This window comes from Olea europaea, chromosome 23 (genome assembly GCF_002742605.1).
Source record: "Olea europaea var. sylvestris chromosome 23, O_europaea_v1, whole genome shotgun sequence".
Taxonomy (NCBI): Eukaryota; Viridiplantae; Streptophyta; class Magnoliopsida; order Lamiales; family Oleaceae; genus Olea; species Olea europaea.
The window spans coordinates 6,960,609-6,980,624 of record NC_036259.1 but is presented as its reverse complement, the minus strand read 5'-3'; the positions used below and the strand labels follow the sequence as shown (position 1 = coordinate 6,980,624).

The following is a 20,016-nucleotide window of genomic DNA, read 5'->3' as shown; positions in this document are numbered from 1 at the left end:
CCATTTTGCGTCTCGAACATTATGTCTTCATTGACTTGCTTGACGAGCAATCCCATCACTTCTTTCACTTGCTTCATCCTCGATCGCGTCATCGGTCCAGCTTCGACGATCAACGGATCCTTCCCGTGACTTGACGCTTGAGTTGTCTTGGCTGTTAACGCGCCTTGATTCATATCATCCCCTCCTTTTTCGAAAGGATTCGTCCTCGAATCTGAACCTGCATCGAAAAGAGAAAGATCAGCGACATTAAAAGTAGTTGAAACATTATACTTACCAGGTAAATCCACTTTATATGCATTGTCATTGATCCTCTCGATGATTTGAAACGGTCCATCGCCTCGTGGTTGCAATTTTGACTTCCTCTGTTCTGGAAAACGCTCTTTTCTGAAATGCACCCAGACCCAATCTCCAGGCTCAAATGTAACGCGTCTCCTTCCTTTATTTGCTTTTGATGCAATCAGCTTTCCTTTCTCTTCGATCTGCATCCTGACCTTTTCATGGAGTGTTTTCACCATCTTGACTTTTCGTTTCCCATCCAAGCTACCTCGTTCATGCACAAGCAAAGACATTAAATCCATAGGTGTTAGTGTATTAAAACCATAAACAACTTCAAAAGGAGAAAACGAAGTAGTAGAATGTGTAGCTCGATTATATGCAAACTCTATAAACGGTAAACACTCTTCCCATGATTTCAGATTTTTATTAATCACTGTCCTAAGTAGTTGAGTCATAGTTCGATTAACTACCTCAGTTTGTCCATCTGTTTGTGGGTGACAAGTTTTAGAAAATAATAACTTAGTTCCTAACTTCACAAAACACGCTAAAAATGACTCAAAAATTTCATGTCCCTATCAGACACTATACTTTTAGGTGCTCCATGTAAACATACTATTTCCCTAAAGAATAAGTTTGCAATATTAGTAACATCGTCGGTTTTATGACATGGTATGAAGTGCGCCATCTTACTAAACCTATCGATCACTACAAATATTGAATCCTGACCCCTTTTTGTCCTAGGCAAACCTAACACAAAATCCATAGATATATCTACCCAAGGTTCACTAGGTACAGGGAAAGTAGTATACAAACCATGGGGTTGAACCTTAGACTTAGCCTTTTTACAAGTTATGCACTTTCCACATATTTGTTCTACGTCATGTCGCATTTTAGGCCAATAAAAATGTTCCCTTAGGACATGGCTAAAGTCTTTTGAACCCCGAAGTGTCCCATTAAACCACCCCCATGTGCTTCCTTTACCAATAATTCATGCAAAAAACAATTAGGGATGCACAACTTATCTTCCCTAAACAAATATCCTTCATGCCTATAGAATTTATCAAATGCACATTTGTCACATGAAGCATGAATACTAGAAAAATCACAATCAGATTCATACATGCCCTTAATATGTTCGAAACCAAGTAATTTAGTACTTAATGAATTTAAAAGCACGTACCTTCGAGACAACGCATCAACAACTATATTTTCGTTACTTTATTTGTACTTGATGACGTAGGAAAATGTATCGATAAACTCCATCCATCTCGCATGTCTTTTGTTCAACTTACCTTGACCTCGCAAATGTTTTGAAGATTCATGATCGGTGTGTATCACGAATTCCTTTGGCCATAAGTAATGCTGCCAAGTCTCCAATGCTCGAACAAGTGAATACAGCTCCTTGTTATATGTCGGATAATTCAATGCTGCCCCACCCAACTTTTCGCTAAAGTAAGCAATAGGTCTCCTTTCCTGCATTAACACTGCTCCTATACCTATTCCTGATGCATCACACTCAACCTCGAATGTTTTATCAAAATTTGGTAATGTCAAAACAGGTGCTTTACATAGCTTATTCTTAATTGTGTTAAATGCAATTTCTTGAGATTCTCCCCAATGGAAACCTACATTCTTCTTTACTATTTTAGTCAACGGTGTGGTGATGGTGCTAACATCTCTTACAAATCGCCTATAAAAACTAACCAATCCATGAAAACTCCTAACTTCAGTTATAGTCTTAGGTGTTGGCCATTCTTTTATAGCTTTTATCTTTTCTTCATTGACTTCCACCCCGTTAGCACTAACCACAAATCCTAGGAAAACAACTCTATGCATGCAAAATGTGCACTTTTTGAAATTAGCATACAGTTGTTCCTTTCGCAACACAACAAGCACACAATTTAAATGTTCTAAATGCTCATCTAGGTTTTTGCTATAGATTAAGATGTCATCAAAATAAACTACAACAAATTTCTCAATAAAAGCACGCAAAACATGGTTCATTAAACGCATAAAAGTGCTCGGTGCATTAGTGAGTCCAAATGGCATAACTAACCATTCATACAATCCATACTTAGTCTTAAACGCTGTTTTCCATTTATCACCCTCCCGCATGCGAATTTGATGATACCCACTCTTAAGATCAATCTTACTAAAAATGCAAGCATCATGCAACTCATCAAGCATATCATCTAGCCTAGGTATTGGGTGACGATACTTTATCGTGATATTGTTAATAGCTCGGCAATCCACGCACATTCTCCAAGTCCCATCCTTCTTAGGCACCAGCAAAACAAGTACAACACATGGACTCATGCTCTCCCTGACATAACCTTTGCTCATCAACTCCTCCACTTGCTTTTGAAGTTCCTTTGTCTCCTCGAGATTGCTTCGGTAAGCTGGTCGATTCGGTATGACAGCTCCGGGTACAAAGTCAATCTGGTGCTCGATGCCTCTGATTGGTGACAATCCACTTGGCATCTCCTCAGAAAACACATCGTCGAACTCCTGCAATAAAGACTTAACCAAACTAGGGAGGGATGTGTTAGAATCCTCAAAATTGAGGAGGGACTCCTTGTACACTAACAATATCATTTGCCTATTATCGCTCATAGCCTTTTTCAACTCACTCTCTTTTGCATAGAAGTTGACCTTTGGCTTTTCTCTCCGCTCAGCTGACTCTTTTTCTCTCCTCTCAACTGACTCCTTTTCTCTTCGCTCATGTGGCTTCTCTCTCTTTTCTCCACGCTCATGTGGCTTCTCTCTCTTTTCTCCACTCTCAGCCACCTCACTATTTTCTCTCTTATTGATGGTTTCACTATTGCCTCTCCTTTTTTTCGACTCTCTTATTCTCTCGTCTTCCTCACTTTTCAGCTTGATTTGATCTCCATGCACTTGTGCCGGTGTTAATGGCGCAAGAGTAATAGTCTTCCCATCCTTGACAAAGCTATAACGATTCTTATATCCATCATGTGTGACCCTTCAATCATATTGCAAGGGTCTTCCTAACAAGATATGACCCACATGCATATGTACCACATCACATACTACTTTGTCACTATAACTCTCAATTGAGAAATTAATTAAAACTCTTCTATTCACCCTAACTTCCCCACTTTCATTCAACCATTACAACTTATAAGGCCTAGGGTGTCTTAACAATGCTAGTCCTAATTTCTCAACTAAATTTGTGCTAGCTACATTCGTGCAACTCCCACCATCAATAATCATACTACATACCTTATCGTTGATATAACAACGTGTGTGGAATATATTTTCTCGCTGCTGCTCCGAATCATCCACTTTGACTTGAGTGTTAAGAGCTCTCCTTGACACCAACGATTCCCCAACAGCAAACTCCAATTTTTCTTCTTCTTCAATGTCCTTCAATGCAGGCATGTCCTCAAACTCTCATTCACTTTCACTCACTACCTCTCCATTATCCAACAACACCATTACCCGTTTATTTGGGCATTGAGAAGCAATGTGCCCTAACCCCAAGCATCTGAAACACTTGATGTCTCGATTCCTTGATGGTTGTGAATTTGTTTTGGGTGCTGCTTTGCTAGCACTTTCTTCTTTCCCTTTCTGCCACTTATTCCTACCTTTAGGTACAGCTTTATCACCTTTGTTGTTATTGTTCCACCCTGGCTTCCAAGATGGATTAACACTCGAAGTTCTAAACGGCTGCCTAGCTACCCTTTTCCTCTTCAATTGTCTCTCTACCTTCATAGACACATGCAACATGTCTTCCAACTCCACATAATGTTGCAACTCCACTACATTGGCAATTTTCCTATTCAACCCATTCAAGAATCGTGCCATGGTAGCCTCCCGATCCTCCACCACATTGGCCCTAATCATGAGTATTTCCATCTTCTTATGATAGTCCTCTACACTTTTCGACCCTTGATATAGACCTTGCAGTTTTTTATGGATCTCTCTGTAATAGTGGCTAGGAACAAACCTCTTTCTCATCAATGATTTCAATTCCTCCCAAGTGCTAATTGGTCTTCCCCCACTCCTATGTTGTGAAATAATCACTTGATCCCACCATGAAATTGCATAGTCACTGAACTCCAAAACTGCTAACTTCACTTTTTTCTCCTCCGAGTAGTTATAACACTCGAAGATCATTTCAACCTTCCTTTCCCACTCCAGGTATGTCTCGGGATCACTCTTTCCTTTGAATGAAAGAACTGTCATTTTTATATTTTCCAAGTTTCCATTCAACTTCTCCCCGTGATCATTCCGACCCCGTCTGTCGAACATATCGCCTCTATTCCTCATCCTTCCCATCTCAACACTGTGAAATTCATCTTCGCCCATGTCACTCCCATATCCATACTCCTCTCGCCTTTCCTTCCTAGGCACCATCTATCCGGTCTTCTGACATTGGATACATCCACTCGATGCTCCCGACTAAAATTAGCCACCGATGTATCTAATCTATTCATCCAAGCCTCCTGCTTCTCCAACCTATCTCTCACATCTCCAAACGCCCTCTCAAACCTCTGCATCAAGTCCTCCGATGCATTATTATTATTACCTTGTCGGCTTGAGTTTGATTCTACTTTTTCTGACATCCTAACACTAAAAATTTTATTTTACTGCCTCACCAAAAGTCACTCGAAAACACACAAGAGCTTTTACCCTTTATTAAGCTCACCTCGCTGTCTTTTACCACTCAGTTCTTTCAGCAATTACTTCTAGGAACAATCAATGAACTCAATCAATCAATCAATCAAATCGTGTAGAATTCCCCAAACCGGATGTGACTCAATAATTGTAACAAAGGACTCAAAGAAAACTTTTAAAACTTGACTTGAATTGAAGGAATGGAATGATTCAATGTGTCCAAGTAATTTAGAAACGATATTGAATAATAAAAGTTGGTATTTGACGGATCAATAATATTTAACAAATTTTTTTTTACTATACGGATGAACAGTATTTTTTTTCAGATCCGAAAATTAAGAACAAAACCAACGAAGAAAACGAAAATTGATTTGGGCGAAAATTGAGCCCAAAAATGAAATTTGAAGATTTTTTATGAAACTTTTGGATCAAAGAATCAAGAAAACCTTCTGAACATAAGAACACAAGGAATTGAAAAAAAATTAGAAAACAAAGTATATAACCTGATTAAATTGGAGCCAAAACTCTGATACCAACTGATGCGAACCCCGTAGCAATGGAAACTACGAAACCCACAACTAGATTGATGCGAAACCCAAGAACGCCAATATTAACCCAATTTTGGATCTTGAACCCCAAGAATTGAACCAAGAAATCCTAGATTAGCGAAAAACCTAAAACCCCTTGATTACAATTAAAAGAACCCACAATTCGATTGTTTAGAACGCCACAAGGAATTGAATCTTGATAAGTTTCAAGATTGTTCAAGAAGAACAAGAAATTGAAAGAATAAATTCTCTCTCTATAATATTATTCAAGCAAAAGTCCTTACAATGAAAAATATTCTCCTATTTATACTAATGAGTAAAAAAACGTCCAAAACCCATAAAATTATGGTAATAAATTGATTTCATAAGAATTCTATCGGAACTAGGAAATTCGGAAAAAAAATAAAAAAACGAATCTTTTTTTCATGTTTTTGTTCTATGCGGCCGCATAGTGTTAATCTATGCGGTCACATAGAACAAGTCCCTGCCCCCAATATTATCCCTGAGGCCGCGACCGCATAGGTTGTTTAACCATGCGGTCACATGGAACAATCTTCGGCTTCATTTTCTTCCGTCTTTATCACGTTGATCCAAGTCCTTTCGGCCCTCGACTCCAACATGAAACTTGCTTCATTTTGCGCCCCGAACATTGTGTCTTCATTGACTTGCTTGACAAGCAATCCCATCGCTTCTTTCACTTGCTTCATCCTCGATCGCGTCATCGGTCTACCTTCGACGATCAACGGATCCTTCCCGTGACTTGACGCTTGAGTTGTCTTGGTTGTTGATGCGCCCTGATTCATATCACCGGTCGATTTGGAATCACAGCTCTGGGAATGAAGTCAATTTGATGTTCAATGCCTCGAATAGGGGCAATCCACTTGGTGCATCCTCCAAAAATACATCGTCGAATTCCTGCAACAAAGACTTAGCCAAACTAGGGATGGGTGGGTTAGTTTTCTCAAAATTGAGGAGTGATTCCTCATAAACGAACAAGATCATCTCTTTTCTCTCAACTACTGCCCTCCTCAAATCACTCTTTTTTGCAAAGAAATTCGCTCGTGCTTTCTCTCTTCTCTCAGGGCACTCTCTTTCTTTTATCTTTTATGATTGCTCTCTCTTTTTCTCTCTAATGGCCATCTCAATATTTTTTCTCTTTTTCTCCAACTCACTATTTGCTCTCATTTTTTTAACTCTTTTGCTCTCCTCTCTTCCTCACTTCTCAATTTTAATTAGTCCTCATAGACTTGCGCCGGTGTTAATGGCACAAGAGTAATGGTCATTCCATCCTTAATGAAACGATATCGATTTTTGTACCCATCATGCATAGCCTTCCTATCGTATTGCCATTGTCGCCCCAATAAAATATGTCCCGCTTGCATTGACACCACATCACACACTAACTCATCCTTATAACTCCCAATTGAAAAATTAAGTAACACCCTTCGATTCACCCTCACCTCGCCACTCTCATTCAACCATTACAATTTATAAGGTCTCGGGGTGTCTCAACAATGTTAAACCCAATTTTTCTATAAGAGATACGTTAGCTACATTAGTGCAACTACCACCATCAATTATAACACTACATAACGTATTGTTAACATGGCATCGAGTGTGAAAAATGTTCTCCCATTGCAACTCCAAATCATTCGCTTGTGACTAGTAGATCCCCAACCGGCCCTTCAACTTTTTCTTCTTCACTAACATCCTCCAACGCCGGCATGTCATCAAACTCGTCATCACTATCGCTCGCAATCTCTCCACTATCCCACAACACCATCGTTCGTTTGTTTGGGCATTGAGCAGCAATATGCCACGTTCCCAAACACCTAAAACATTTGATGTCCCGATTACGTGACGGTTGTGCCTCCGGTTTTGATATTGGTTTGCTAGCATTTTCATCCTTGTCCTTTTGCCAATCATTTTTACCTCTAGGTGCAGCCTCGTTTTTGTTGTTGAAATCCCACTTCGATTTCCATGTTGAATTAGGAGTTGAAGTACCTAACGGTTGCCTAGACGTCCCCTTCCTCTTCAATTGCCTCTCGACCTTAATTGCCACATGTAACATGTCCTCGATTTCCACATAGTGTTGAACTCTACAACATTCGCAATATCCCGATTTAACCCATTCAAGAACCGTGCCATGGTAGCTTCCCAACCTTCCTCCACATTAGCCCGAATCATAAGAATTTCTATCTCCTTGTGATAATCCTCTACGTTTTTCGATCCTTGATACAAACCTTACAATTTTTGATGGATTTCCCTATAATAGTGACTCGGAACAAACCTCCTCCTCATTAACACCTTCAATTCATCCCAAGTGGTAATTGGTCTTTCCCGACTCCTACGCCGTGATGTAAGTACTTGATCCCACCAAGATATCGCGTAATCCACAAATTCAAGCACCGCCAATTTTACCTTTTTCTCCTCCGAATAATTATAGCACTCAAAAATCACTCAACCTTCATTTCCCACTCTAAATATGCTTCCTGATAGCTTCTCCCCTTAAATTGTGGAATAGTCATTTTAATACTCTCCAAATTTCCATCTACTTCATCTCCCAAATTATTTCTACCCCGTCTTTCCATCTTATCGCACCTATGCCTCGCTCGACCCATATCAAAGACATTTTCATCAAAATCATCCTCATCACTACAATACTCATCTCGCCTTCCTCTCCTAGATTCACGCCTACCTGGCTCCCTAGCATTTGACATCTCCACTCGTCCCCAGCTAAAATTAACAATTGTAGTACCTATTTGCACCATCCATTCCCCTTGCCTATCCACCCTCTTCCTAACATCACCAAGTACCCGTTCAAACCTCCGTATCATATCCTCCAAAGCATTGTTTTCATTACCATTTCGGCTTGAGTTGGAACCTTCTCTTTCCGACATCATATCACACAATTTTTTTTTTATGCCTCACAAAAATTTCACTCGGAAAACACTCACTATGGCCTTTTCCCTCTATTAAACTCACCACTCGGCCTTTTACCACTCAAAGTCTCCCTCCAAGCACTTCAAAGAACCAAGTGAACTAAATCAATTGTTTTACCGGGAATTCAAACAAACCGAATATTAATCGAAGACCACGAGACTCAAAGGATTTAAATAAATGGAATAGATGAATGTTTTGACAAGAATATGTGAATAGACTCAATAGAAGATTGAAAGAATAGAACCCAATTGAATATCCCAAAGTCAAACACAATGTAAGAAGTGTTGTTGGTAGAAAAAACAAAATCAAACAATAATAATGTCAATTTTTTTTTTGTATTTTTTTTTTACTCCTTGATGAAAGAAGATGATTAAACTACCAACAATTTAACAAAACGACGAAAAGAAAAACAAGAACTAAGAAAACAAACTTAACGACTCAAACAAATAAAGAAAAGATATAACCTTCAATTAATTTGGAGCCAAAGCTCTGATACCAACTGATGCGAACCCCGTAGTAACGTTGACTACGAAACCCACAACGAGATTGACGAATCCAAGAAAGCCAAATTAATCAAAGAGTTTAGGATTAACCCAAAAGAAAGTCGAACCAAAAAATCCAACAAGAACGACGACGCTTGAAAGACCCCTTGATCACGCAATCCAAGAATTAAATCCGGTTATTTGAACGTCACAAGTTAACATTTGATAAGTTCGAAATTGTTCAATGAAGAATGATGAATAGAAGACAATACGCCTCACTTTAATTCAATATCAATAATGCCAAAAGTTTTTAACAATTGAATGGAAACTCCTATTTATACTAAACCTAAAAATTAGATAAAAATCGTGCAAAAGTCGATCATAATCTCCAAAATATGGCAAAAAAAATAAAAAACTAAAAAAATATGGAAAATTGCCAAAATTAGAAATTTCGCCAGAAAAATGGTCTATGCGACCGCATAGTGTATTTCCATGCGGTTGCATGGTTCAGTTCAATTGGCTCCTTTGAGTTTCGGTAAGCACCTATGTGATCGCAAACCTCTCAAGCCTATACGGCCGCATAGGCTTATCATTTTCCTCCGTCTTCGGCCTTCGATATTAAATTGATCCAAGTTGATTCGGCTTTCGATCCGAACATGAAAGTTGCTCCATTTTGAGTCCCGAACATGGTTTCACCAATGATTTCTTGAATGAATAATCTCATCGCTTGTTTCACTTGCTTTGCCCTTGATCGCGTCATTGGTTCGCTATCGACTATCAACGGGTCTCGTCTCCCACTTGCCTTCGTCGGGCTCGATTCCTGGATCATATCATGATGGTAGTGAACACACTGTATATAATGTAAGAGCAAAAAAGCAGAATTCGAGAGGAACATGCAAAGATAGGGAAAATAGAAAGTCGAGAACAAGAATTGATGAGAAAGGAGATGGGCAATGGAAAAACAGTGATGAATAGAAAAGAGTAGCGGGACGATGACAAAAACAATAAGATTGTATATTTGATTAACACTTGATTATTATAGATGCTTCAATAGTTACAAGTAAAAACTAATATTACGAATTTTAATTTTAATGCGCTCTCTCTCTCTCTTTTCCGATCACACATTCTACGATAAAATAGTATTATACGTAAACTCAAAACTTTTTTTTTTTAAATCACACATTCTCCAAAAATCACTATTTCAAATCACTTTTTTTTTTTTCAAAAATACATTTAGAGCATATTTGGTAATGATTATAAGAATTGATTTTTTGATCATTAAAGAAAAAAGTGAGTCCCACCTGTAAGTGAAACAATAAAAAATGACGGCTGAAATAGTAAAATAACGATAAAAAATTTGATTTTTTAGGACGAAAAATTGCTACCAAACCGGGGTTTAATGTAGCCAAACAGAGGCCAAAAGGCTAAGAGAGTAGACAAATTGATTAACGAATTAACGCTTTTTTTTTTTTCCTCAAAAAGCATAGAAAATATTTATTTTGAATTGTAGTTTACATTATATGGATGTTATAAAAATCCCTATGTTAAAAGAAGATTTAACTAAATGCTTGGAGTAGCTAGAAACTCTATGGAGCATTTCCATACGTCCAGCTTGAGTCTTTCGTGTCGCCAACTTGGATTAAGATCATAATTATAACATATTTGACCAGACTTAAAGAAGCTTCTTTTTGTTTTGTTCGACTTCAAGTAGAGTCATACTAATAAAAAAGACATTTTTTGACCCATTTATTTATCATTTCAACTAGGCCAAATGTGCCCTAATCAGTTAGGCCCTATTTGATTTAGAGAAAAATTAAAATTTTAATTATGAAATGTATGGTTGAAAATTTGATAAAAGTTGTGGACCTCATAGATGTGGTTGAAACTGTTGAAATTTTGCTTGAAATTTTGTATTATTTGGTGAATGAAAAATTAAGCCAAATTTAAATCACTTAAATACATGAATTATTGGAAAAGTGCGTCAAATATTATGAAATATTCTAAAAATTATTTGGCTGAAAATGTGTCTTTCTATATGAAAGATTATGACCATTGACATTATCATTTTCCAAAAGACGTGTCTCGTCTCTTTAAATATAGAAACTAATTCCAATAGTTATGTCTCTTCCATAGGTTGTGTCTTTTGAGACAAACATTTTCAACAACTATGTATTGACCTCATATGTTTGGATTTAATTTTTTTAGGAATTTCAATTCATTCCATAATTCTATATTATTAATTTTATGTCAAGTTACTTAAAATACTTTGTAGAAATGATTATGTCTTGCATCAAAGTCATGTTTATGGTAGAGAGGAAATTTCGTTCGAGTTCGCTGGTCAAAGTCATTTGGAGTGCTCATATGGCCTGACGTGATCGTTGTATCTTGGATGATGATTGCTGGAAAATCGTTAGCACCGATGCGAAGCAAATTCATTTTAAGGACCAAGTGTCAAATACTTACCTCAACCAAAAATTCATCACTTTCATCTTTCTTCCTTCATTTTCTGATTTCTCTTAATTATGGTTTGATTTCACAAACTGATTAACATTATTTACATGTTTGTTCTACGAGATTTGATTCAAAGAATAACTTGCTTTCGTTCAAGAATTGAAAGAGATGAATCCATATTTATGTATTCAGATTCGGTAACTATTATTGTTTTGCTTCACAAATTTTATTTCGGTAAGTCGAAATTACGTTTCGATTTCATGCAAATAAACGTTATGCTTTTGTAAATATAATATGCACATAATCGGTGTATTCCTTAACAGAAACTGAATTTAAGGAAAAATTAATTTTAAAAATAATGGATACAAAATTGGGGCCAAGTCCATGGTGACCCATAGTGGTAGTTTGTCCAACGCTTAGGGGTGACAATGGATCGAGTCGGCATCTACCCATGAGCTCAAGATTTTATTTTATTTTTTAACATTTAAAAAAAAAAAATTACTCTTTTGTTTCCATTTTTTTGTGAGTCCACGAGCTCGTGAACTTTAGGCTCATGGGCCCGGTGGTGAGTCGAGCGGATTTGGCTCACCTAACAAGTAGGCCCCTAGATTCGGGCTCGTCCAAATACGAGCCGAGCAATCAAGCCGACGAGCCGCTCGACTTGCTTGCCACCCCTACCAACACTTGGTGGTGAAAGTTAGGCCAAGAGTGTAGTACCTACATGAACTTTTTCTTCCTTGTCCTTGGTTTCTTAGATCTCTTGCACAAAGGCTTAAAACACATCCAATTCGACAATCTAACTAATAAACCAAGAGACGAAAACGTTAAGGGATGAATCATACATTGGTTAAATACCGAAATATAAATAAATATATGAGTTTGAATTATTCCTCTTTATATATTGAGCTCTTAAGATGAAATCAGTTGTAGATGAAGGCCTCTATTTTTTTCTTTAATTTAGGACAACAAAAATGTGTTCTGTATTCAATTTTATCCATATGAAACATTGGTAACAGGATAAAAATAAATGCGAATACACACACACACACACATATCCATTCCACATGATCATTAAAATTTAATTCTATTCATGGCTGACAACGTATTCAAATTTTTTTTTTTATAAACTTAGTATAGACGTTTTGATACATACTTAGCTCATGAAATGTCAAGTTATGCTTGGGAAACAGGCCAACGTAGGCCCTGTTTTTCCCCGGGGCAGGCACCCAACCAATATGTGTACCCTTGGAAAAACAGGGCCTATGTGGCCCTGTTTGAGAAGAATTATTGTGAAATGTCTATATACACATGCTTGTTTATCTAAAAATCTCAGTGTTGACATCGTATCATTTGTTGCCATCAATCATATGTCCATCATTTGGAGTCATTATCTAAACCATAATCAAGCAATCCTGAGTCTCTGAGAAATCTACCAGGATTTTGACCATTCTTTCTCCTTTGAACTTCACATAATAAACCTGACAGTATCAATAAATGTCGAGAATCTATCAGAATTTTTAGAATATGTTGCCGTTATCTAAAATTAAACTGTTCAAATTTTAGATAATGAAAACAGATGATGCATGTCAACACTGAGAATTTGGATAATCACGTGTGTGCATATATATACATTTTTTTTTGGGCATATATTATCTAGCCATGAATAGAATTTTGTTATTATGTATCATGTGTATCTACAGGTTTTTTTGGTGAGTTAAGCTACGCGTACATGATTTGTTTGCCAAAATTCTTACAGATGCACACTTGTCAAGATTTGATTCGTAGTTAGTAAAAAAATAAAAAGAAAAAAAAATACCAATCAGGTGTAGTTAGGGATGACAATCAAGCTCGTCGGCTCGGGCCGTCCGTTACTAGGCTCGGGGCTCGGTAGACCCGAGCCTAGGCTAGGGCCGAGCCCCATTTTGGGGACACGGGCTTTACCCGAGCCGGCCCTTGAGCTCACGAGCTTTTAAAAAAAAATTAAAATTTTGAGGCTGCTGCCTTTTAAGGCAGTAGTTTACCAGCAAAAAAGCTCGGCCATTTTAACCGGGCCGAGCCCGAACCGAAACTTTAGGCTTGTAAGCCGGCTCGGTCCGGCTCGTTTACATCCCTAGATGTAGCTATTGTTAAACAATAACAATCAACTTTAACTATTTATTAACCTATTTTCTCATCAAATGAAGGTTACGAAATCAATTTGATTGATTTTTCGATCAAAAGTACAATGTGAAATCTTTGATTTTTTCCTCTTCTTCTGTCCCTATCCCACTTGTAAAGAATCTATAAGGAAAAAGGCTTGTATACTTGGTTGGCTTTTTCCACTTTAGGTATCTATTTCCAATTATTATGTTACCATCTCGTAAGATATTTCTGTTGTCCAAAATAATAATCAAGATATTATTGCTGCCCCGCTCCAAGATAACAAGGGTTCTAGATTTTTCCATTTTGCCACTTAACTTTCTGTAAAATCTCAAATAGGTTACTTAATTGTAATTTGTGACAATCAAATTAATCACTTCATTAATCCCTTTACTAAATTTAACGTTTCAATCCTCCACTAGTAGCATGTTTAGATAAATAGACATTTAATCATGTTATGGAGGCAAAATCTTTAAATTTGGTATAAATAAAATGTTTGCTCCGTATTGAATTGTTGTCAATTTTTAAACACGGTTTATTCTCAAATTTTAGAATCACGACATAATTGGACTACGTGTTCATTGCAAACACAAGACATGTCACATTGTGGTCAATTTCTAATATCAACATAAGAGCCTAAGAATTATTTTCAATGTGGGTAAATTTCATTTTTGGTTGTTGAACTTTTCGGGAAATTTCAAGTCAACTATTAAACTTTTACTCGTCTTAATTGGATCTGGTTTTACATTGACTTAATAAAGTCACAAGACTTCTATTTAGTTTCAACTGGATCATTCAACTTCAATTTTGTTTTAGATTTTATCACTCAATTACCGACCCTCCAAGTTGAAGAAAAATAATTAATTAACAATCATATCACAATATATCTTCATAAAATCAACGTGTTACGTGCCAACTACAACTATTGCACGTACAAAAAATGTTAAATAAAAAAACTCATTATAGAACCTTTTAATCTAAACATATTGCAATAACTCTTGTGTTTCATTTTCGTTTTCAAGATACTAGTAGGTATTTGGGAAAAAAATAAGTTTAGTGACTCGATTGGGATAAATCAAAATTTAGTGGCCTAATTAAAATTTTAATAAAAGTTCAATGACTGTTGATGAAATTTACCCTGTAAAATCACTATCTTATACAGCTGTACTTGACAGAGGACCACAATTAATACGAAAGCCACTTGTCTAAGCTTAAGAACACAGGAGTGAAAAGACAGACTGATGTATTAAAAAATAATTGAGTGTTTTTGTTTTAATTTTTCAAATTGTCAAATCATGTATCTTTTGTGTACAGAAGTGTACAGACGATAGGGGGAACTCGTGATCCAATTGAGGTATAACCCGCGATTTACCCCCTCCAAAATTCTAGGAACAAGGATCTTGGGGGGTCCAGAATTTAGTCTAGTGTAAATTGGGATACATAGATATTAAAAAAAAAAGGGATTATAAAGATTTTTCTTCATTTGAGGGTTTGTCATTTTCAGTAAAAATAATGCCTGATAGAATCTTCACCACAGATTCTTTGCATCCCATCACTTCAATTCTTTATATTTTTAGCTGATTCTCTTTATCTTTATTTATATATTTTTTAAATTTACACTTTCCGTCCTCAATCTTTGGAATCTACCCCCAACCTTTTTTACCACCAAATATTCCCTAACCTTTCACATAACAACAAATCACGTCCCCATTGACACAGTTTGTGAGAAACAATCGTTTTATCATCCATGTACACCCTGCATGTTATTTCATTTCTCTCATCGTGTCTGAGACCAATGAAACCCAACTTTACGGTTGAAAATTGCCCACCAGACACCAAACCCTTTTTTTTGTTCTAGAATCGAATGAAGAAGATGACGAATTAAATTCAATGCCGCTTTCTCTGATAGAGAGCGTCTTCTTCTTTTTCATTTGATTCTTGAACCAAAAAGAGGGTTTGGTGTTGATGCTAATATGCACACGAAAAGCTAGGGATTCAAACTTGAAAGGAAGCTTTTCGTGGATGTACCGTTTGCCCCTTTCGACCTCAGATGCTGTGGAAGAAGTGAAATAATGTGTAGAATGTATGTAGGTGAGATAATGACAATTTCTCAAGAATTCTGTGAATAGAGACGTGATTTCCAATTAAGTGAAAGTTAGGAACATCTAAGGGTAAAAAAATGATAAGGGTATATTAGTAACTGATTGTAAAAGTTGGGGAGTAAAGTACAAATTTCCTTATTTTTTAGAAAAAAATACAAGTCCACTCTACATAAATTTATTCCATAACCCAATATTTTAGTCATTGCAGACAAGTGCCATGTCCTGTGTCTGTGTATATTCAAAGTAAGAACAAATGTTATTCCAATAATACATGGCTAAGGTCAAAGGCTTCTTGTATGGTGTATGTTTTGTAAGCTCAGTTGCTCTTAATTTCTTCTTTGTAACCAACTCTCTTTTTGCTGGTTATGAGAATAAGCAGTTGAGTTGGAGCCAAAGGGCTGCTGCAGAAGCTGAAGCAGTGGCCTCAGTCTCATGCTCTGGCCATGGAAGAGCATATTTGGATGGTTTAATTGTTGAAGGGAAACCAGTTTGTGAATGCAACACTTGCTATGAAGGTCCTGACTGCTCTCAATTCTTGCCGGACTGCGCTGCTAACGCAGAAAGGTACAAATCACTCCCCCTCTCTATATCGTGCGTCTGAACTCATTTTCAATCAGATTTAGATGAGTCTGGCAAGAACTCATAATCTGGTAATGAATTGTTGATCATATTTCATTTAAAAAAACCATTTTTTAACAATTCATTTGATAACTAGTGGGAGGCGACCATATTAATTAAAGTTTGTTAGGTCCAAATTGTATTGGCTAGTTCTGTGCCCAAAATCATAGTTTATTGAGTTGTAATTGAAGTAAAAGAGTTGAAGGTTCGAAATATGTTTTGAAGGTGTCAAAGACGGAACAATGAGAAAAAATCGCAGCAAAAACGCTCACTTCACGTCTAGCCACCACTAGAGTGGACGTGTGACCGCTTGAGCATACTCATTATTTGGCAACCCTAGTTTTGCGATTTTCAACAGAATTTAGAGTCCCAAACACTACATATTTTATAAATCCAAGGCCATAGTTTGTCCCAAACATTTCTGAAAATTAGTTGAGCCTTTATTTCAATCAAGATAAAACCTACAGAAATAAAATACATATTCTATAAATCTCTTGTCTCAACCTCAAGATCAAAACACAAAAGATCCAAAAATCAAATCTTCTACCAATAATCCTTTATAGCGAAGTTCAAGAGAGGTAGCTGGAGTTCCAATTGGAGAAGAACGAGGTTCATTCTTCGGTGATTTACAGATTGAATGGTCAAAGTTTACTAAGATTAAGTTGTGTCCAGACCAACTATAAGTTATTTTTTCTAGTGGATCGTTTTCACAAGGCTTGCCTAGAGGTTTTAAATCCTGTGAAGAATTCTTCAAAGATTTTTCCTTTATTACCATATTTGATGTTGATTTACTCTTCTGCTTTGCCATATGTCTCTTGATGGATAATTAGAGTTTAATTGGATTTAACTCTTCTTTCCATGACCTCTCTTAATTGAGATGAGAGGAGATTCAATGCTTACCAATGCTTCCATGAATTTGATCATGGTTTACAATTATAGCTTCCATATCTGTTTGTTTTCTTAAACATCTAGAGACAATAATTTGTGACTTGTTACTTATTATTATTTATTATTTTTAAATTTCTCATTATGCATCTATTCACTCCCTCAAGATTTTATTTGATCTAAGCATCAATTATTTCAAACTCAAACCAATATGTATTATATGGCAGATCCAATTGTCAGCACTGGCCTAGAAATAGTCCACTTGCCAACTTATAATCCTGTTAAAGATTATATTGATGTGACTACTGATTAATCCAATGGACCGGTCAATAGGGTGACGCCACATTGACCCCCTTATAGGTAGGGCCTACGTGGGCAAAACCCTAATCCAATTAGTGACTCTCCCCGTGGACAACATAGTGGGATCTCTTCGGATGTGACTTTCATGATTAATTAATCAACATAGTAGATAACTAGAAAAACAAAATACTGCAAGAGAACATAGGCTATAATCCAATAAAAAATGTGATTATATATCTAATTCTAATATAGTTGCTTGCTCGACAAGTGAACTGTAGAGAGTATTAGAAAAAGAAAAAGTATACTTATGTCGAGTTAAGCATACCAACCAACCAAGATTGACAATAAATTTATCTAATGCAGTGGGGATCCATTATTTTTGGAGCCCTTTTGGATGCAACATGCAGAAAGCAGTGCAGTCATAGTTGCAGGATGGCACAGAATGAGCTATGTATTCGCAGATCATACTTCAATATCACAAGTGCTTCAAAACCACATTCACAAAGTCCATTCCATTGCCAGAAATGCAATTACAAAAGGAAAATACATTGTTTTTGGTGTTGGCTCCACTCAACTCCTCTCAGCTGCAGTTTTTGCTCTTTCCCTCAAATCATCGTCACTTGCAAGGGTCTTTGCATCATCGCCTTATTATCCGGTTCGTATATTTACAATCTTCACTTTCAGGAAAAATTCTTGCAACTATTGAAGAACCTGGAATCCACGATCCACAGGTATATAAAACGCAAACGGACTTCTTCGAAACTGTTCACTTTGAGTTTCAAGGAGATGCATCGGTGATGAAAAATACTTCAGATTCTGGTGGAAATGTGATTGAATTTGTAACTTCTCCAAATAATCCAGATGGTCATTTAAGAAAGGCGGTTCTACCATCAGCGAACGCCATTTATGATCGTGCCTATTACTGGCCGCATTTTACAGCAATTCCTGCACCAGCAGATGAAGATATCATGATTTTCACAATTTCCAAGCTCACCGGCCACGCTGGAAGTAGATTCGGGTAATCACAGACTTACCTTTCCAGCTCTTCACTATTCTTATATTCTCGAAAATCTTAAACAGCCGGAATATTTCGATCTTTCGGTCGATTTTTTCCGCCTTTCACTAAATTTTAATTGCGGGGTGGGGTGGGTTGGGGAAATAGAAAATTACAAGGAATTTTTTTGAAAGTCTCGTGTAAAATCTTGAAAAATCTATTGCAAAATCTTGGATTTCAACTTTAGTGTGGGGACAGTGGACCACTGATATTCTAGCTACATTTGACAGAAGATTCCAGTATTTCTTAATGCAGATGGGCTTTAGTGAAGGATAAGGATGTTTACCTTAACATGTGCGAGTATTTGGAACTGGCAGAAATGGGCGTCTCAAGGGATACTCAGTTGAGAGCTCTCCAACTTCTCAAAGTAGTTCTTGAAGGTGATGGCAGCGAAATATTTCACTTTGCATATGAGAAAATGAGGGACCGGTGGGAAAAGATTAGCCAGACTGTATCATTTTCGAAGCGTTTTACTATCCAAGAAATTCCACCTCAATACTGCAACTTCTTTGAGAAAATCAGGGGTCCATCTCCAGGTGATCTTCACTTGACACATTCATTCCCGCACATGAAAGTTAGATTTTTGGTTCGTCAAATTTTGGCATGGTTTTGAAAAATCAAAAGGAGCTTTTGAAATTCAAAAGTTGCTTTTGGACTTGTTTGACTAATTTTATGAAACTGCTTCGGATAGTTAAAAGAGCTTTTAAAGGAATCTGATCCGTTGTGGCTTCCCCTAAAACCAAATAAATGTGTGTGTGGCTCTAGATAGGAAAACTTTCAAAGCTGACAGTTTTATACTAATGATCACAGCATATGTATGGTTGAAATGTGAGAGGGAAGAAGACACAAATTGCAATGATGTCCTAGGTGCAGCAAACATCATAGGTCGTTCGGGTAGGTTGTTCAATTCTGAAGATCGCTATGTACGTCTCAGCCTTCTTAAGAGCGATGATGACTTCAACTTGCTGCTATATCGTTTGAAAGAACTTGTTACCAAGGAAAATGGCACAGAAACAATGTGTTGCTGATGATCAATATCTGATTGATTGTTCAGCATATTATCATTGTGCAAGTAATAAAATAATGTAATTATCATATCTTGATGGAAAGTTCAATGCATACTGACCTTCTGTATGCTAAAACACATCCGGGGAGATTTCAGTATTTGATATCCGCACCTGTAAATTTCTTGAACTGCCCTATATTGGTTGCAAGTTGTAAGGTGTCATGAAACGATCTTTATCTTGAAAGTTCAGATCTTTTACTGCATAGATGCAGATAAATTGAATACAAATAACTTCTATAGAAATGAAGCCCCTTTTTGACTATCATTATTTGGGAAAAACTATGTTTTGAATAATGATTTTTAGGATAATGCATGGTTAGAAATGAAAGAAAAGTTTTGAATTTACGTGTAGAATATTTTTTTGTGTGAATGTATTGTTGAAAATGAGTGTGTAGAAAAAAAGTTTTCAAATAATAGATGTCAAACATGGGCTAAGCATGCAAGTAGCGATGATGATGCACTAGGCGATTAGCTAAACAGGATGCCGGTTAATTTTTTTGGGCTCTACTTGAGA

At 36.8% G+C, this 20,016-nt stretch overlaps 1 protein-coding gene across 1 annotated transcript; it reads left to right on the top strand.

The window, feature by feature from the left end:
• The first annotated feature begins 15,772 nt into the window (after positions 1 to 15,772).
• Positions 15,773 to 19,739, top strand: LOC111372240 (tryptophan aminotransferase-related protein 4-like). The gene is made up of 5 exons (XM_022994475.1): positions 15,773 to 16,143; positions 17,746 to 18,037; positions 18,114 to 18,400; positions 18,692 to 18,972; positions 19,247 to 19,739. Exons 1-5 carry the CDS (start codon positions 15,851 to 15,853, stop codon positions 19,462 to 19,464), a joined length of 1,371 nt encoding a protein of 456 aa, XP_022850243.1. The 5' UTR covers positions 15,773 to 15,850; the 3' UTR covers positions 19,465 to 19,739.
• Positions 19,740 to 20,016: the final 277 nt, after the last annotated feature.

Coding starts and splice junctions, on each gene's coding strand:
- LOC111372240 (XM_022994475.1), top strand. CDS start 15,851: ATGGCTAAGGTCAAAGGCTTCTTGTATGGTGTATGTTTTGTAAGCTCA. Junction 16,144..17,745: donor TGCGCTGCTAACGCAGAAAG/GTACAAATCACT, acceptor TATCTAATGCAG/TGGGGATCCATTATTTTTGG. Junction 18,038..18,113: donor CATCATCGCCTTATTATCCG/GTTCGTATATTT, acceptor CACGATCCACAG/GTATATAAAACGCAAACGGA.